This window comes from Schistocerca piceifrons, chromosome 11 (genome assembly GCF_021461385.2).
Source record: "Schistocerca piceifrons isolate TAMUIC-IGC-003096 chromosome 11, iqSchPice1.1, whole genome shotgun sequence".
Lineage (NCBI taxonomy): Eukaryota > Metazoa > Arthropoda > Insecta > Orthoptera > Acrididae > Schistocerca > Schistocerca piceifrons.
The window spans coordinates 78,910,867-78,931,819 of record NC_060148.1 but is presented as its reverse complement, the minus strand read 5'-3'; the positions used below and the strand labels follow the sequence as shown (position 1 = coordinate 78,931,819).

The window sequence follows — 20,953 nt, the reverse complement described above, 5'->3', positions numbered from 1 at the left end:
ACTGCCCCCCCTCCTCCCCCCCGCCATTTCCACAAAGAAAAAAATAGCCATTTTTCTCTTAAATGAAATGAAATAAAATGAACATATGGCTAAATTGGCCAGGAGATGCTGTCTGTGATTTTTCAGCTGTTGAGTGCAAGTATTTCTACTTGATGCCACTTCAGCAACTTGCACATTTTCCCTTATGAAGATGAGATGAAATGATTAGGACAACACAATCATCAAGTCCCCTGGAGAAGAAAATCTTCAACCCTACCAGAAATCGATATAGGGACCCTTCAATCTAGAGGCAATGACCCTAACCACCAGATCACGAGCTGCGGGCTTTCTCCTAGCTCCTATGTAAAGAAATCTAGAAGAAATTACCATAGTTATCATTTTGAGTGGACTAGAACTAGTTACAATTTGTTGTCACCAAGGCTCATAGAAGTTGGCATCAGTGGTTGCTTATAGATGTTAACATATAACTTGACTCATCGCACATCCCTGAAGGCTTCCTTCGTGATGAGATTTATTCGACATGGTGTGTGAATGATTGAATCTGAAAGGCAATGCCACAGGTCACCTTAAAGTTGTAGGTACAATACATCCATGCCACGTTAAGTGCCATAAATTCACCTGATGATGGAGGTTCAACCTTCCAACAAGCATTGTAAAAACAAAAGTAAATAGTGAATAGGTACACTAATGTGTAGTTTCAATTGCTATTTAATCAATCATGGTGAGACCTAACCAAAACTGTTTGTATGTAAAGATAAACAATGACATTTCATTCCAAGATCAACCATCATTACAGAGACTCTTAAGTTATCTAATTTTTCTATAAAACTTTTAGTTGTTTCCATATTTTTGCTTTAGTTTACACCATCCAATCCTCCTCCTTTTTCCTCATACAGATCAAAATAGTCCATCATTTAGATACTTCCATGCACAAATATCTGAGTAAAGCATATTATAAATTGATTTGAGAGTATATCCATCAGCTGTTGTGTGTACCAGAAACCTTGATCTGAACCCCAAAAAGAGCAATATCTTGTAACGACCTTTTTGTATTGCCAAAGTATGCCTTCTGCCATCACAATCAGTTGTGACTTTCTGAAGAGCATGGAATATTTTCTTTACTTCAGCAGTCACCTATCGGCAAGTGCGGGCATTGGTGCTGAAATGCGGCATCATCTCAGAAGTGACAGCACAGTTTTCAATTGTCTATGGGCCAGAGTTTTTGATAACCATAACATAAGCACTCTTAATTTGTGTGTGTGAATGAATCCAACTTACAGTTGTGAAACTTAGACCAACAGCAGGCAAATAATTGCGTGGCAAAATATTGTCAGCATTGACTGAGGAGAATCCTTTTGAGTAAAGTGGCAAAACCAGCAAATCAACGTCAGTGTTATCCAAGAATCCAATGCTACTGGCAACAAGTTAACAACATTCAAATGTAAGCCTCAGTGGAGTGGATACGTGGTTTGCATGTCAAACTCTTATCTCCAGAAGCAAAGCATATACTCAATTTACAAAGGAAACGTACGTATGGAAGCAGGCATAAAAGATAGTGAGTTTGACAGAGCACTCAAAGACCTAAGTCGAAACAAGGCCTCGGGAGTAGACAACATTCCATTAGAACTTCTGACAGCCTTGGGAGAGCCAGTCCTGACAAAACTCTACCATTTGGTGAGCAAGATGTATGAGACAGGCTAAATACCCTCAGACTTCAAGAAGAATATAATAATTCCAATCCCAAAGAAAGTAGGTGTTCACAGATGTGAAAATTACCGAACTATCAGTTTAATAAGTCACAGCTGCAAAATACTAACCCAAATTCTTTACAGACAAATGGAAAAACTGGTAGAAGCTGACCTCAGGGAAGATCAGTTTGGATTCCGTAGAAACACTGGAACACGTGAGGCAGTACTGACCCTACGACTTATCTTAGAAAATAGATTAAGGAAAGGCAAACCTACATTTCTAGCATTTGTAGACTTAGAGAAAGCTTTTGACAATGTTGACTGGAATACTCTCTCTCAAATTCAGATGGTGGCAGGGGTAAAATACAGGGAGCAAAAGGCTTTTTACAATTTGTACAGAAAGCAGATGGCAGTTATAAGAGTCGAGGGGCATGAAAGGGAAGCAGTGATTGGGAAGGGAGTGAGACAGGGTTGTAGCCTCTCCCCGATGCTATTCAATCTATATATTGAGCAAGCAGTAAAGGAAACAAAAGAAAAATTCGGAGTAGGCATTAAAATCCATGGAGAAGAAATAAAAACTTTGAGGTTCGCCGATGACATTGTAATTCTGTCAGAGACAGCAAAGGACTTGGAAGAGCAGTTGAATGGAATGGACAGTGTCTTGATACGAGGATATAAGATGAACATCAACAAAAGCAAAACGAGGATAATGAAATGTAGTCAAATTAAGTCGGGTGATGATGAGGGAATTAGATTAGGAAATGAGACACTTAAAGTAGTAAAGGAGTTTTGCTATTTGGGGAGCAAAATAACTGATGATGGTCGAAGTAGAGAGGATATAAAATGTAGGCTGGCAATGGCAAGGAAAGCGTTTCTGAAGAAGAGAAATTTGTTAACATTGAGTATAGAGTTAAGCGTCAGGAAGTCGTTTCTGAAAGTATTTGTATGGAGTGTAGCCATGTATGGAAGTGAAACATGGACGACAAATAGTTTGGACAATAAGAGAATAGAAGCTTTCGAAATGTGGTGCTACAGAAGAATGCTGAAGAGATGGGTAGATCACATAACTAATGAGGAGGTATTGAATAGAATTGGGGAGAAGAGGATTTTGTGGCACAACTTGACTAGAAGAAGGGATCGGTTGGTAGAACATGTTCTGAGGCATCAAGGGATCACAAATTTAGTATTGGAGGGCAGTGTGGAGGGTAAAAATTGTAGAGGGAGACCAAGAGATGAGTACATTAAGCAGATTCAGAAGGATGTAGGCTGCAGTAGGTACTGGGAGATGAAGGAGCTTGCACAGGATAGAGTAGCATGGAGAGCTGCATCAAACCAGTCTCAGGACTGAAGACCACAACAACAACAACAACAACAACAACAACAACAGTGCAATAAAATAGAAGATGGAGAAATGCTTGATTTATGTTGATAGCTGGGAGGCTACAGCATTTAATGGACAAGCACAGCATTGGATTGTTCATTGCGATGTTCCAGTAGTTCTTTATTGTGATATCAGGTGGTCAAGTAAAGTTTGACCCAGGAGCTAAGACTTCCTGCTATTTAATCCTGCTCGCCTAGTTATTTCAACACACTTGCCAGCAGCTTCTGTTCGAACTTCTTTTCTCGAAGTTACTTCTGGAAGTTAAGAATACAAGTCTGACATCCAGTTCTGTGAAATAAATGTGGGGTTTCTGATTAACAATATCTTGTACTCTTGTTTACAGTAACCGTGTGGTACAAAGCTGTTACATTATCCAGAACATCGCAAAAAAAGTTGACAGGCACAAAGTCAAAGATTTTTCTCTCTTAATTAACAGATTCCAATTCAGTGTACCCATATAACAAATTTTCTCTTGTTCCTGTGGTGTCAGAGGCATTGTCACGACCACTGTCCCTATGTGGTGTGTACCATTTCACTAAGGCAGGAACTGACGACACAGTCAACCGGCAGATACCGCAACTGTGGTGCTATGTTTATCGTCGTCCCGTCTTATAGATATGCTGTGCCCATCCATCTCATGATACGTCCACAAAAGTAAAACATAGATGCAATTCATTATGAAAATAAAGTTTTGATTGTGACAGTCACCAGTTGTCAGTTCGAAAAATGCTTGTGCTATTCTTCAAACAGGAATATTCGCAAACATGAAGTAGATAAATGGCAGGCAAGGAAATAATTCAACAACCATCAGGATGCTGTTGTATATGCAATCGTTCATGAATTTTGTGGAAATGTTTGTGTGTACAGTGTGAGGGAAGTAAAATAGACCACCCCAAATATATCCAGAACATTGAGGTATACTGAGGTGCAGTTTTAGATAAGTTTCAACAATCAGTGTAGTATTTTTTTATGTATACAAGTAATTTTAACATTTATAGCTACTGAATCATGATACACACACTTTTTTGTGGCATTGGAAAGAGCCGCAGAAGGTGACTTCAGCGACATAATGCCTGTGGAACTTGACTAATCAGTTACAAAATAACCACTCCACAAACCAATGTCCTGCTTTCAGGAGAAGAGGCCTCGTGAATGTGTGCCCTCCTGCGCCAGATGTAAAGTAACACGTGACTAAAGTACAGCTTGTGTGTTGACGGAGAACAGAAGCCTCTACTTTCATCTGTAGTAGCAGTCAGACAATTTGCTCATGAAGCTGTTCCGCACTTGCATGCTGAAAGATATCCTGATTATATCAAACATCTGTCTTTCCAAACATCTAAAATAATTTCAAGAAACTCACAGTGTGTAGAACAAAGTATGCCATCAGAATAGAACATCAACTGATGAGAGAAATGCCACTAAAATTTTAGTAGCAATAACACACAATCCGCATGTGACTGTGAAGCATCTTGAAAGTGCATCAAATCAGGCCAAGGAGTGTTATGCAAATATTACATTTCACTATTTTCACAGTTTGCACCAGCAGCTGTGTGGCTATGACTTTCAATATTGTTTACAGTCCTCCAAATGGCTCCTAAGAACAATTTTGTTTGTGTGGCCATCCTCCGCAACAAGCACATAATTAATTGATTTGTAAATGAAACTGCCTTTTCCTGCTGCCACTTAATTTATTTATCCCAGAAGTGTTTTCCCTTTTTCGTTTTCTAAGGCATGATCAGTGGGATCTGTAACAATACAGTTTTATTAGATCTTCTAAAAAGACTGCAAAGTGATGTGGTGTTCCAGTGCAAGATTTTCTTTGTGCCTGAAGCATTGTTTAAAATCCACACGTGAAGCAAACTTTGCCGGTCGCTGTGGCCGAGCGGTTCTAGGCGCTTAAGTACGGAACCGCACGCCTGTTACGGTCGTAGGTTCGAATCATGCCTTGGGTACGGATGTGTGTGATGTCCTTAGGTTGGTTAGGTTTAAGTAGTTCTAAGTCTAGGGGACTGATGACCTCAGGTGTTAAGTCCCATAGTGCTTAGAGCCATTTGAACCAAACTTTGCAATACGCACTACTGGTCACTTCTAAATCCGTGCTCACCGAGAAAAATTAAAGGACGACGACGACCTCAACTGGCCAACACACTGTGCAGCCTGGGGTGCCATTCAGTTTGACAGCAGGACCCCATTGGTTATCATTTGCAGCACCCTTACAGCACAATAGTATGTCGACAATATTCTACTCTTCATTTCATTGCCCTTCGTGGAAAGCCATCCTGGGGTTACATTTCAGCAAGATAATGCCTGCTTGCACACAGCAAGAGTTTGTACTGCTTGTCATCTTACTTGTGGAACCTTATCACGGCCAACAGTGTCACTGGATCCCTCCCCAGTTGACGATGTTTGGAGCATTGTGGGCAGGCCTCTGAAGCCAGTGTGGGATTTTGACCCTGTAATGTGCCAATTGGACAGAATTGTGAAGATCTTTTTCTTGAATAAATCACCCACCTTTTTTGGAATTGAAATCATTTGTTTGTCTGTACATCACAGATTTTGGTCCCATTCAGATAATTTCTTTGTGGTATGTCATCTCTTTTTAGTGTAAGTGTCACTAAAGCCTTCTTTAAAGCTATGGAAAAAAAAATGTTCTTCGATGTAAAATAAGTCATTGTTATGTGAAAGTTCCAGGAGTACATCAGAAAATTCATCACATTGTCTGCTATAACTTGGTGGAAACTGCACCTGCATATAGTTACTCAAACTGAATACCGTATTTACTCGAATCTAAGCCGCACTCGAATCTAAGCCGCACCTGAAAAATGAGACTCGAAATGAAGGAAAAAAAAAATTCCCGAATCTAAGCCGCACCTGAAATTTGAGACTCGAAATTCAAGGGGAGAGAAAAGTTTTAGGCCGCACCTTGAAATCGAAACAAAGTTGGTCCATTGACACAATTTAGATCGAGTGAAAGACGATACAGCTACAATAGTTTGGTTCGAGTCGTAAGCTTAGCAGTTAAGCTTTACCAGGTAGCCATTGCTATGCGTCAGGCGCTCCGTCCGTATTTATACGGGTACCCTTCCTTTTTCACGTGCTTCGTCTGGTTTGAATCGATTGCTTATTTTGCTTTGATCTAGTAAGTGCCGTTTTCTTTGTTATAGGTGTTTACGTCACTCTAAGCTGAAAATGCATTACTGTACTGTGTCATGCATTGTTTGTCGCATTCTTATAGTGCGTGTTTACGGCCTGTCGCCGCACGCGGCATGGCTTGCTTTTGTGCGCGCTACCGCCGCTTACGATTAAAAAAGAGAGGAATTGTCTCATTAGCGAAACAATGGCAAGTGACTGCTACTTGTTGTTACTTACACTGCTGCTTTCTTTGAGAATGATCAACAAGAACCAAATAATAGACTGCGTATTATAGAACATGTTCTGAACGAGAGTAAGGCAAAAATTTTTCTCCGTTTGAAAATCTTTGCGGCCGCTTCTTTAGTAAATCAAATTCTGCACAGAAATTAGTCATTTTAGATTTAAAATAGTCGGTTGCCGTGCTTCATTTCTGACTGTATCACTATTAGGCATAAAAATAATACGAATATAAACAGGACACGATACGTATTTTCTTCCGCGTTTGCTGTTGTCTCACTCTAGTTTCGTAGTTTATTAGGCAGACAGGATTTAAATGAGATAGCAACAAACAGGAAAGAATACATGGCAAAATGTTTATATTCGTATTATTCTTATGGTGAAGTGAATACTGCATGTGATTCACATTTCATCAGGTTCCTATTAGCAACAGGCTTGCCAGTCGGATTTTCGTAGTAAATTGAAATTCTGCTACTTTCGAAGATGAACAATGCGTGATTTGTATTGACTTCGTTGGATAATGTATGAAAATGCAGTGGTCGAAACTCGGGGCGGAGAAAAAAAAGCTCGTCTTCCACCTTTTTTTTTTTTTTTTTTTTTTTTTTTTTTTTTTTTTTTTTTTTTTTTTTTTTTGACGCAGAGGTTTTGGCGCCAGTATTTATCTCGTTGCCTACACAGCATGCCTGTGTAGCGCTACATACATTCGACGGCAGAAGTTAGTTGTGGCGGCACCTACCAACATTTTTCAGAACTTCCGCTTGCTTTGCACTCGATTCTAAGCCGCAGGCGGTTTTTTGGATTACAAAAACCGGAAAAAAAGTGCGGCTTAGATTCGAGTAAATACGGTGACACAATCCAGTAAAACTGGAAGTGATGAAGGAAAGAAATTGCATTCATAGTAATAGAAACCTTATAACTTTGCCATGTATGAAACATTGATGGCACTTTCATTTTTTTAAAATTACACCCTTTAGATGGCGTCGTCCTGTATGAATACATTCGTGAAATCTCCTGTTTAGATTCCTCGTTGACCACTGCAACATCTCATCTAGGATACTGTGAATTGCATTCCAAATTCTCTGTTTTAACTCATCCAGGGTTCTTGGTCGAATCGTGTAGACTTTGCTCTTGAGGTAGCCCCACAAGAAAAAAAATCAAAAACGGATAAATCAAGTGATCTAGGGCGCTGGGAATGTTACCGAATAGTGAGATCACATGGTTGCCAAACAATTATCGCACATATGCCATTGATTGCCGTGATGTCGCTCCATCCGGTTGAAACCAGGCTTCTTGAAGGTTTGGAAATTTGTTCAATGCAGGTGTAATGATAGCTCGTAACATGTCAACACAACAATCATCATTGACAGTTATTGTGTTTCCCTTTTCATTTGTGAAAAAACACGGTCTGATAATCCCACGTGATGAAACACCACGCCATACTGTCACTTTACTAGCGTGTTGAGGGTGCTCATGAATGTCATTAGGATTTGTGTTTGCCCAGTAGTGGTAGTTCTGTTTATTCATATAACCTGTGAGATGAAAATGTGCCCTATCTGACATCCACAACTTTTTTAGAAATTGATCGTCAGTGTTTAGTTTTGTTATCATTTATTGACAGAATCCTAATCGTAACCCGTAATCGTTGTCCTTCAATTGTTGCACCATCTGTAGTTTGTACAGATGAAATTTTAAATCGATATGAAGAATTCTTCGAAGACCCTCCCGGGGCATTCCAAACACTGCTGCTTGGTTACGAATTGAACGCCGTGAGCTCTGCAAGACAGACATCAGTGTTCGTTGGAGAACGCACACTTGTTGGTCGTCTTGTTGGTTTCTTCTTGAGGGCAGAACCAGTCTCTTCAAAGTTATTAATTCAGCATTTTATTGTGTGTTTCAATAAAATAGCATCATGATGTCCTAAATTATAAAAACGTCAAAACTCTCTCTGCACCGCTATCAAACTATCATTGTTTTTATAAAACATTTTTATGGGTAACGTATGCTGTTGTTCATTCCACTGAACCGGGATTACTGAAATGGCAGACTGTTTACTAACTAACTGTCACTGAACCGACAGTGCTGCCCATGGCTGCCACTACTCATTTGAAACATTCCCATTATTCTGTGGCACCCTGTTTTTGGTGTGGTTTTACCCTGCTTAGTCATCAGAGAGTGCACAAGCAGTAAGCTCCTGAATCCGGAAGGAAGAATCGTACTCGTGAGTGAAAGATTGCCTGTTGTGTCACAAGCAAAATCAAAGTTGTGCAGCACTATTCCTACCCATGTTCTCACCAGTCGAATTAATCTGAATAGGAGGGCTCTCTTCAGAAGTCTGCCACCAGCAGTGGAGGGTGAACATTTGACAAGACCAGAACTTGTGCTGGTGAAATGTCGGAAAAATTATTAAATAGTCTGCGGGTGGTCCTGAGACCGAAGTCAGTAAATGACCCTATAAACCTCAACAGTGTTGGTTAATTTCTGATGTTTGGGGTTCACAGTCATGTAATTTTTTTTAAAGGACATCATATTTGTTGTTGACTGTAATGATTATGTATTTCACAATTGCAGTTTTGGCCGTAAAACCATTATCAAGTGGTACTGTAAAAGATTTTACTACAGCACATGACAAACTTTAAAATTCTGCCGTATGTATTCATGTCATTGTCAGAACAACGCCTTTTCTCTTGTAAGAGTGCAGCAGCTTTGATCAGCGTGAGGCTCCATAAATCATGAAGTTATGTAAATTACGTGAACTAATGCCAATATTAAAATACATAACACAAATCACAACAAATCAATGTTCTTACACACGTGTAGGAACCATCCGGTTATTGCGACTTATGTTAACAATTTTAACATTAGCAATAGTTCATGTAATTTGCATCATTTAATGGTGTACGGAGCTTCACGCCCGTTCAGTTCTGCTGCATTCTTAAAGTGAAAAGGCTCAGTTCATACGGTGGCATGTATATGTGTTGGAGGATTTTAAAGTCTGTCGTGTTGAAGTAAAGTCTTTTGCAGAACCATTTGATAATTGCCTTTAAAGCTGCTGATGTAACTGTGAAATAATCTCTACAGTCAATGGTGAATATGATACCCTTTAAAAAACTGAATAATCCTTTAACATGCTTAGAGATCAAAAACATCCTCTTCATTGGCTTTCCCATAGCACAGGTATAATTTTCTAAGAAGCTTCAGCTCTCATTTACATTTGGGTTTTGCGTTGTATCTTTTCATGTCCTCTCTGAAGGCGTATCCAGATTGCTTAGTTTAGTTTTTGATTATATTCATAACGGATATGAGGTCGTGGTTGTAAAAATTAATGTTAAAATGTCAGCTTAACCATCTACTAACAGTTTAAAAAACATTGAATTTATGTGTTTTGAATGTCAAGCCCTTATAAAGAACCAGTATAAACATAAAAAAAAACAATAAAAATAAAATAATGTGCCTATTTCCCTTGGAGTTGTCTCCTAAGATGTACTTCTGCATCACTGCCAACAGATAAAATAGACTAAATTGGAATGGTATATATTGTCCATCGCTTTTGTCAGCATCACAGTAACAGTTATATGCATGCATAGCCCATGTATCTTCATGAAAGTCACTTCCTGTAGACACACAAAAGTGCAAGTGAGCTCATAATGAACACAAACATGAAATTAGAGAGATACTGAAGAAACAAAGATAATATGCAACCATGCCATGTAGTTCTAAAATTTGTCCCATCATAAGCTAACAGTATACTGAAAGGTCACTAAATAATTACAGATATTAAGAGATCTGCAAAGTTTCTGAAACAGTGACTTGTGTGGCATGTACTCATTCTTTTAATGTATTATGATTTCCTGCACTACATATAGTAGTCTCCAATTGTTCCAGTAGATCCAGTTACTTGTTGTTATCTTGAGTATGCAAAATCGCGAGATCCTCACCGATTCCAACCTGGGGGTAGCCACTTTCACGAATATGCATGGCTACGGCTCACTTGTGAAGCAAGATTGTAAGGATGCCTTCAAAGTATTCAGGAAACCGACAGTAACAGATATTTTGATACACAGTAACTCTTGTCTACCAAGAAGCCAAAAACTTTTTATCTTTCACCGTATAATAGATAGAGTATTTAAATTCCCAGTGAATAAGCAAGACAGAATGACTGAGCTAATCTTTATAGAACAGCCCGAGTCAACAGTTATCACAAAAAAAAAGGAAGAAGTAGTGAATAAATTAGTACACAAGAAAAAGCATATGAATGTAAAGGATAATTTTTAAAGTCAGTGCCGTACTTAAGGCCAACAGTATGTTGCAATTTGAGCTAAAGAACAGTTTACAACACAAAGTCGATAAATGCTAAAGTGCTAGTATCTGCAAAATTGAGTGTAACACTTGCAACACAAACTATATATGCCCATCTGGTAGTCACATCAAGTTAAGGTACAAAGAGCGTAGGGATGTGTTTGGCTTAACAGTCTTGAGAAGTCAGCCGTAGTCATGAAATTGGCCACCTAATGTTAAGAGTTGGTGAAGATATCACAAATTTACATATGAGCCTACAACGTAAAGGCAAAAAACTGAATCTACTAGAACGATAGATCACTGTACAAAGTGCAGAAACTAACAACACATTAAATGAGCAGCTTATACGATACACATGCAACTTTTTCAGAGACTTTGCAGGTTGTTTTTAGTATCTGTAATTATTTAGTGACTTTACAGTACAGCATTAGCTTTCTGTTCATGAAGAGATTTGAATTTTTTTGTTACGCAGCGTGGTTACCCACCAGTTCTTTGGGATGTCTTTAGTATCATGTTTGCATTCACAAAGACCTTATTTGTGCTACTTGTGTGTTTGCCTGTGAAATGTGGCTTTCAGGAAGTTACACGGGCTGTGCATGCATATAGCTGTTATTACGACAACTCATCATTCTATTTTAGCCCATTTTGTCAGCTGATGGATGCAGTGTTTACACTGTAAATTTCTGATTGAGCTGGTAATGTAACATTGATTAGTTTAGTTTAATTTACATCTACATTCATACTCTGCAAATGACTGTAAAGTGCACGGCAGAAGGTACTAAGTGTGGTACCACATGTTAGCGTTTCTTCCTGTTCCAGTCTCTTGACAGCTTGAAAGACTTTGCGCTTACTGGGAGCGATAAGCAGGGTGTTATAGTATATTCCAGTATTTACCACTTAAGGCTGCCTCTTGAAACTTCATGAGTTGACTTTCATGGGCCATTTGACATCAGTCTTCAAGCATCTGCCAGTTTTAGGTTTTCAGCATTTGTGACACTCTCCCATGGGCCATACAATCCTGTGACCTTTCATGCTGCACTTCTTCATATACATAGGTATATCTGGTAAGGGTCCAGTACACTTGAGTAATACGAGTACTTTAAGGTGGGTCTCACAAGTGTTTTGTAACCAACCTCCTTTGTAGAGTGACCACATTTTACCAATACACTGCCAGTGAACTGAAATCAGCCTCCTGCCTTCACGCAACTGAGACAGTATGAACATTCCATTTAGCGGAGATGCTGAGCCGCGATAGGCACAACAAAATTATTCACACAATTAAAGCTTTCGGCCATTAAGGCCTTTGTCAGCAGTAGACACACACAAACACACTCACGTAAATGCAACTTGCACGTGTGTGTGTGTGTGTGTGTGTGTGTGTGTGTGTGTGTGTGTGTGTGTGTGTGTGTGTCGCGACTCAGCATCTCCGCTATACATCTACATCTATACATCTACATCTATACTCCGCGAGCGACCTTACGGTGTGTGGCGGAGGGTACTTATTGTACCACTATCTGATCCCCCCTTCCCTGTTCCATTCACGAATTGTGCGTGGGAAGAACGACTGCTTGTAAGTCTCCGTATTTGCTCTAATTTCTCGGATCTTTTCATTGTGATCATTACGCGAGATATATGTGGGCGGTAGTAATATGTTGCCCATCTCTTCCCGGAATGTGCTCTCTCGTAATTTCGATAATAAACCTCTCCGTATTGCGTAACGCCTTTCTTGAAGTGTCCGCCACTGGAGCTTGTTCAGCATCTCCGTAACGCTCTCGCGCTGACTAAATGTCCCCATGACGAATCGCGCTGCTTTTCGCTGGATCATGTCTATCTCTTCTATTAATCCAACCTGGTAAGGGTCTCATACTGATGAGCAATACTCAAGAATCGGACGAACAAGCGTTTTGTAAGCTACTTCTTTCGTCGATGAGTCACATTTTCTTAGAATTCTTCCTATGAATCTCAACCTGGCGCCTGCTTTTCCCACTATTTGTTTTATGTGATCATTCCACTTCAGATCGCTCCGGATAGTAACTCCTAAGTATTTTACGGTCGTTACCGCTTCCAATGATTTACCACCTATGGCATAGTCGTACTGGAATGGATTTCTGCCCCTATGTATGTATATGGTGAATAGCAACTTTCCTTCTCTCGTATTGTTACATTCCATCATGGATTTTCCATTGTTTGAACATTCCATTTCGTATCCATAGAAATTGTTACATCCAGGTATTTATATAAGTGCCAACAGCTGTGCTATGGTGGTAACACTGGTTCCCGTCAGATCAGTGGAGTTAAGCACTGTCACACTGGACTAGCACTTGGAAGGGTTCCCATCTGGGTCAGCCAATCAGTATTGGCAGGCATGGTGCACTCAGCCCTTGTGAGGCCAATTGAGAAACTTGTTGAAGGGGAGAAGTAGCGGCTGTGGTCACAAAAACTGACAATGGCCAGGAGAGTGGTGCGCTGACCACATGCCCCTCCATATCTGTATCCAGTTACATCTGTCAATTGAGTATGACATGGTGGTTGGTCAGTATTGTTGGGCCTTCCTAGGCTCATTCGGATGGAGTTTAGTTTAGTTTTTATTTATATAAGATGCTAATTCAACTTATGACTTGTTTATGTTGGAATTGTAGAATACTATTTCTTTTAATTTTGTGCAGTGCACTGTTTTATATATCCGGACATTTAAAAGAAGTTTGCGGTCACTACACCACTTTGAAATCTTATCAAGATCTGACTGAGCATTTTTGCAGTTTTGTCTAGACGGTACTATATAATAGTCAACTGCATTATATGCAAAAGGACTGAGGTTACTATGAATTTTGTCTACGAGGCTTGACTGAAAAGTAATACCTCCACCTTCATAACTCTTCAACAGTTGGCAGCATTGGTATGTGGCAGGTGCTGGCTTGTTCCATAGCCTCTTCTCTACAGCTCCAGTTGGCGGGAAGTCTTAGCATTGAACAGTTATGTTGTTCCAGTGTAAAGTATGGAACCCTGCACAGATGGTCATTCAATGCGATTTAAGCAATGTGCAGTCATTGAATTCTTGACAGCAGAAGGTGCCACCCCAAAGGAGATTCATCAGAGGATGAAAGCAGTTTATGGTGATTGTGTTGATGTGAGTACTGTGTGTCATTGGGTGAGTAAGTTTGATGATGTTGATGTGGGAACATCTGTCCTGCGTGACAAACAGAGATTTTAACATCATGTGACAGCAACCACCGAGTTTCACAAGCAGAATGTTGACAGATTGATTCAGGATGATCGTCATATCACTCAGAGAGAAATTGCAAGCACAATCGGCATTTCACAAAAATGTGTAGGTCACATTATTGCTTTGTTTGGATATTGAAATATCTGTGCACAATGGGTATCCCGGATGCCGATTCCTGAAATGAAAGCGCACAAACTTGAAATTTGCCAGGAACTCCTCTCGCATTACGAGAGTGAAGGTGATGCCTTTCTTCATTCAGTTGTAACAGGAGACAAAATGGGGACATCATTATGCTTCTGATCAAGACGTTGAGAGAACTGTCAGACTGTGGTTGCGGAAACAGACAGTCGACTTCTTCCGTGATTGCGTAAGAAAACTTGTTCATCTTTGGCAGAAATATATCCAATTGGCTGTTGATTATGTGGAAAAGTGAGTATTGGTAATTGAATATCACATTCTAAGGATTATTTCTGCGTCTGATTTGTTAAAATATTCCCATCCAAACCCAGTAAACAAAGGCGGAAGCATAACTTTTTATTCAACCCTCGTACTTGACCATTAACTTACAACATGAATAACAAGGGTCCCATTACACTTCCCTGAAGTTACGTCTAGTTCTGTTGATGACACTACATCCAAAATAACATGCCTCCCTACCAATAAATCCTCAATTCACTCACATATTTTATTTGATGTACCAGATAATCATACGTTTGTTAGAGAATGTGTGTGCTTGTGACCCACATCATATACCACCTGATAAGACGGTAGCCTTAAACATCAGAGGCTGGAATCGGCTTATCTCGTCTCATAACAAGGAGTATCAGAACACGGATATGGTGAGATCGTTCCTCTTCCTCACACCTTCTGGAGCCTTTCCCCTAGAGTACTGCGTGTGGCCTCTGCCTGCTGTCGCTGCACAGAGCTCTGTTTTGCAGATTGCTGGAGACGGCATGTTGTCGCAGCTGGTGTGGAAGGTGCGAACGGTATGACAGCCGCCAGCGGGGCTCGTCCTTTCGCGCCATCGCGACTGCCGACGCCTGTGACCGGCTCCCGAGCAGTGAGCGTCACCGGCTTATCGACACCCTCTGCCGTAGCTCGCGCTGTCGGTCGCGTTCGCCTGCCGAGGCACTGCTCGACACCGGAGCACAGTTCCTCGTACTTGCTCCGAGGCCACTGTTGCCACGATATAGCACGATGCACCGACTGCAAGGCGTAACATTCCTTGTAATAAGATGGCTCTCGAAGCAACGTGTAGGTTGTCAGACATCTCTCTCTGGAGGAAACAGTTGAAACATCTTCAGGAATTCTGCAGTCTGTGTCACGGTTTAGGCAGTCATCTATTTGCGACCAGAAAGTGTACGTCGTGTTCAGATTCAGAAATAACCTAAAACCGTAAACGGTGCACAGAATGTGTGCAGATTGCACATTCTTCAGGCTTGGAAGTACAAAAGAGAGAGTAAAGGGTAACAATATTTGTTAGAACCAACAATTGGACAAGTCTTCATGGTGTAACTCTAAATCTGTGAAGTTTTGGTATTGCTGCTGTCACCAGTACCTCCCTTTTTCTATAATATTTCATCTGCAGAACTTCCAATCATCTTCCAAGTGACTGTAGGACAGCTTTTTGACTCGCTCTGAAGTGGTTGGATGTCTTGCAGCTGAAATACCAGGAGGAGAGAGGTATTGATGACAGCAGCCTGTAATAGGGAAATTAACAATTTATCGATGATAATAACCACCTTGAGCTTCATGACTGTGGATCAGATTACTTGGAGAAATACAGGAGCCACCCACCTTTTAAATAGCTTTGTTTATACCTGTTTACGTATTAGGTTTTCACTTCTCTATAGGTGTAATGAAAATATAAAAGTATGTGAATATAGGCTTTCCCGGTGTATACTGCTGATGAAATCTTCTCGGGCTTCCATCTGGTTAGCTGTATCAAAAATCCGCAACGTTTTGATAAGTTTCATTCTCATCATCTTCACCAGGAGATGATGAGAATGACACTCATCGAAACGTCACGGATTTTCGACGCAGCTACCCAGATGGAAGCCCAGGAAGATTTCATCAATATAAATTTATTAAACAACTGAAGATGGGAGAAAACCCAAAATGAATTTCAGCGTAGCATAAATAAAAATGTATAAAAAGTGGGCAGTTGCTGTATTTCTTCTAGTAATTGATCAATAATTACGTATCTGATGGAGTGTGTCATTGCCATAGTGAGTGAGTTACTTCGTCTCATTTTTTAACTTTGAATCTCTCACATGGCCTGCTGAATGTAATATCTTCCTCTTGCCTTTAATAACTATGCAACTATTTTACCAAACTCTTGTGCTCCATAGGAATTTGGAACTCACAAGGAACAATGAAAACTTTTGTCTTACATATTGTGCCATAATGTCATGTGTCTTTTATACTTTGTCACTTATGTTCACAGTGCCATTAACTACCTAGTTGTATCTTCACCGTGTAGCACCACTCACTTCAGACCTTTTGATGAAAAATCTCAAGAGCATTGAAGAATGAAATGGCAGAACAAAACTCTCTGCTAGTGCTGAAGCTCTATCAATTTAAATATGTTCGGACAAATTGATAGCACGAAACGTAGATCTGGTCTGTCTTTAGTCCCTGACAAATGAGTACCTCTGGTTTGCTATCAGTTTGTGTCTTTTGCATGTGCCGCTCTTTTTCACAAAGCTGGTTTTATGTTAATCTTTCTTACGCAGATGGAAAATAGATTGGCCTTCTTTCGGAATTGCACATATCATGGCAAAATAGGCTAAACATTTGTTTCTTTATATTTCCACAACAAGCTCATAATAATCACCTCATCATCCACTAGAACGATGACACCAGGTAATTTTGATGTCCCTGTCACAGTATGTGTGCTTTCTGTGTAATCACAGACTCTTCTGCTGCTTTGGTTTACAGCTTTTAGTTTTGAGAGTCAGTCTGTCAGTATTCCAGTTCCTCTTGTTGGCTCAGATGTTTTAGATTGTATACTGTAATATCGACAGGTAATTTTGGGACTTCGGACTAAGACCGCATGAGAACTACTAGAGGCGCAGTTGACGGAGACATTTATTACCGAGCAAAATGAACTTCTGACCTGATCAAAGTGGCAGCATTGCCATGTTTACACTTGAAACTCAGGAGGGGGAGCCAGTGATAGTATACACTTGGGTATCGTTAGAAGTGGAGTGTCACCACATGCTGAATGTCTGTATGTCAATATCCTGTGAAGCAGAACAAATAATTGTTTCTCTTTTTTTGTTAAAAAAAATTGGACATAGTGTCTATTTTTTCACACTGTCATCTCATTTGTACATGACGGCTTGTTTATTCTGACACGTTTTAAAATCAGATCCCATAGGCAGACCAGTTCTTCTCAGAATTTCCCTGCAAAACTCCAACAAAACGCAGCAAAAGAACCTGTGTGAATTTTTTGAAAAACTTATGTAACTTTCTATGGTTCAAAAATATGGAAGATTGTATTGCCTGATTACACTTTATTTCAGATTTTCGGTGTAACATGTCGCATTTGCACTTTGCTGCTTCTTCACAGGATTAGATACACAAATTCCACTCCGATCGGCAGTCGTGTCCCTCGTGTCGTAATTTGTACATTGTCAGCTCACTCAGCTGCAACATTTAGCTCACACTTTCCATCCCATTTTCTTTCACTCATTTGTCCTTCTCACTGCCAATAAGTTTCATTATTTTAACAACAAGCAGTCCTGGCTGCCCGTGAAGGTATTTTCTGGTGGTAACTTTCCATGTCTTCACTGCAAGGTAACAACAAACATTACTTGTTGTTGTTGTTGTTGTTGTTGTTGTTGTGGTGGTGGTGTTCAGTCCAAAGACTAATCTATCCTGTGTGAGTCTCTCCATTTCTTCATGACCACTGCAGCCTACATCCATTTGAACCTCCTTATTGTATTCCAGCCTCGGTCTCCCTCTCTATGTAATTTCTACTCCCCCTATCTCTCTGCATTGTCAAATTAACTATTCTGTGATATCTCAGGTTAAGTCATGTCAAATAATCGCTTTCTTTAGTCAAGTTGTGCCACAAAGATCTGTACTCCTTCTTCATTAAGACAGTAACAAATATCTGACAATATTTACATTCCACGTTTGACTGGGAAACATTCATTCCCTACAAAAGAAAATCCATAATAAGTTCAGTATCCTTGTCTGACGACTGTACAAGATATTATGTCCAGTCTATTCCTTAGTCAGTTTTGGCATTTGCACGTTACTTGAAATAGTTTTTCGTTTCCTGTGGTTCCGTTTTAGGTGGGTTATCCAGTAAGTAATGACCATTCGTTTTTAATAAATTCATAAAATATATTTTAATATCAAGAAAATCGTGTCACTTACAAAGCTGAAGTTTACTTATTTCTCTGTGTAATCACCTTCATTACTTCTGCATTTCTCATAAATGTCCACGAAATTGAGTATTCCATTATCATATCCGGCTGAATAATATGTTCTGTTCGCCACTTACTAATCCTTTGCAAGTGATCTCGCATATATGTTCATACAGTCACAAAGTGAAAAACAAAGAAGAGACATCGAGACGTGTTCCAAATAAGCGGTTCATTCAATTGAATGTAAATCACACTATAGAATGTAGTACCAGGTAACTGTGCTCATTGCCAATCAAGGTGTACAAAACAAATATATTATCTAGTACATGAGACTGAGCCCGAAACTTCTTTCTTTTGTCACATAATTTGACTGTGAAGTACGTTATAACCTTTACTGTTTTGTTCATAGTGTTGGTCTCTTGATCTATTCTATTGTCTCCCCGGTGATTCTATGTCTATATCTTTTTGGGAATATGTGTGTTAGTCAGTTCTGCCTCAGTGATTTATATATTTACTCTGTAACTGCCTTATCCATTCTTTTATACTCTGTATTTGTAACTGTATGTACATTTCTGCAGGTTTCTTCATTCCAATTGTACTACCTGTTGTTCTTATTGAAATTGTTTCTGCTTTTGAAATGTGACAACATGAAGCATCTGGGCAGTAGACGGCTGTACTGTGGTACGCCCTGAGTCAGAGTTGCTTGTCTCGGAGCAGTACTAGTTGGCTTAGATATGTAAAATCCATAATTCCAAGGCACTATGCTCAGATTCACAAATGCCACTGCAATGGTGGTCAGTGTAACTGCAGAGTTGATGGTCAGCAAAGAGATGCAACAGTCCCTTTGAACTGGTACAGTGTGCTTCAATGACACAGAAATATCTCTGATCACACAGTTGTCTGCTGCTTCATTCATGAAGTAAGTATGCATCCTGTGCACTTTACATAGTATTGTTGCCTATCACCTGCAGAGGCCATATGTACTTGCAGCAAATCTGTGGGGAATAAGTTGCAATCACATTTAAAGTTTTCACTGATAACGACCTTTGAAACTGAGTACTTGAAAAGCGTCGGAACACTCGATGGCAGTTGTAATGTAATTGGCTATTATAATGTAAGTGGCTGTTGCAATGTATGTCTTGTCACACGCTCAGCAACAGATGAAACTCATTCTGCCTAGGTTCATGAATCTGCCTATGACAATAATTTTTTGATGATCGCCTTGCTGTATCTCACTGTCTGCTAGCAATGGAATGTGCTACTGGCTCAAAACTGTTACTGTGTTTGTGGTTTGAAATGTTTCAAAAATACACCTCTAATGTGTGTGGGTTTTTTTTCTCTCTCCTCCCCCTAGTGCTGCAAAATGGCTAATGGTAAATATTCCAGATTAACTAAAGTCTGAGACACGTAACAAAATCTGCAGTGGCATTTCTGTTGTACGGGAAGTTTTTCATGAACCTGCTTCCATTCAAACAGTGTTATGATTTGCATATGTGAAATCTGGGCAGGCATAGTGTGATAACCATAGATCACTGGTTGTGAAGACTTATTACTCTGATGTGTCTGTAATAACTGTCTGTGCAATTTAAGTTTTTGTATATACTCGTTGCCTCTGTGTCATTTGGAACAATGTCTGTCTGTTTACACATTCCTAAGTATTTTCCATTGTGTTTCACTGCCTTTTGTGTAAATATGCAAACTAAAGAAGTCTGTTTTTATTACCACGTCTTCTGTGCCGAGGAGTATGTTAATTTATTTATTTACTGCTGTGGTTGTTGAATTTTCAGGCTGTGTGAGAAGAGCGTGCAGGGCGCGTGACACTTCCCTCGCTATACCAGTATTGCTTCGTTTGTATGAGATGTTTTTATTATTTTCGTAACAAGAAAGATGTTGGATGTTGTTGTTGAACTTTGCACATTTTTGTCATGAAATGTTTTATAGCACATGGAAGAAAGAACTTTTTGTAATAAATGTTCGTTCCCTCAAAACTGTGTGTAGGTATTGCTTTCAATTCCCCTTCACTACACGTTACATCATATGCAATCTGCAGTGTTGTCTCTGCAGCGTAAAAAATAAACAAACGGTCTTGTGTACAAAAAATAATGATCCTTATTAATGATGCAGCTATCGGGTGGTGCAAAACCCGTAAGTTTGTAACACAGTTCTTGCCCATTGTGCACTCATAAGTTTTGAACGCCATATGACTGACTTGCAACTTCCTATAAGTGCCACATTGACATTTAAAGCATATTGATCGAACTGGGACGATGTAAAGATAGAAGGACTGAACGCATTTGAAACACTACCCTGAAATTGCAAAAATATAAACTGAATGGAATGTAAATGGTACATATATCAAACAGCAGAATTTGAATAAAGTAATACAATTCTGGTACTCAATTTTGTCAAAGCAGTGCATTTTTTAACTAAATCATGTATGTGAAATCAGGCGGTTTAAATCTACTGAGAAAATCTGTAGGCCTATCTTTCTATTGGGATACATTATTGAAATCAGTGTCTTGTTCACTTGCTAATTTATTAAAACTGATAACCGGTTTTGGTTTTGCTGCCATCATAAGATCTAATAATTACAGCAGCAACACACAGGCACATAGTC

At 39.6% G+C, this 20,953-nt stretch overlaps 1 protein-coding gene across 2 annotated transcripts in view; it reads left to right on the top strand.

Annotated features, from left to right (window-relative positions):
* Nucleotides 1-20,318, top strand: part of LOC124720505 (solute carrier family 35 member E2A-like) — a 142,197-nt gene extending 121,879 nt beyond the window's left edge. For both annotated transcript variants that reach the window (XM_047245863.1, XM_047245861.1), the window contains one exon: nucleotides 20,124-20,318. In XM_047245863.1, the coding sequence (XP_047101819.1) occupies nucleotides 20,124-20,132 (9 nt within the window). In that variant the 3' untranslated portion in view covers nucleotides 20,133-20,318. The remainder of the gene's footprint in view (nucleotides 1-20,123) is intronic.
* Nucleotides 20,319-20,953: the final 635 nt, after the last annotated feature.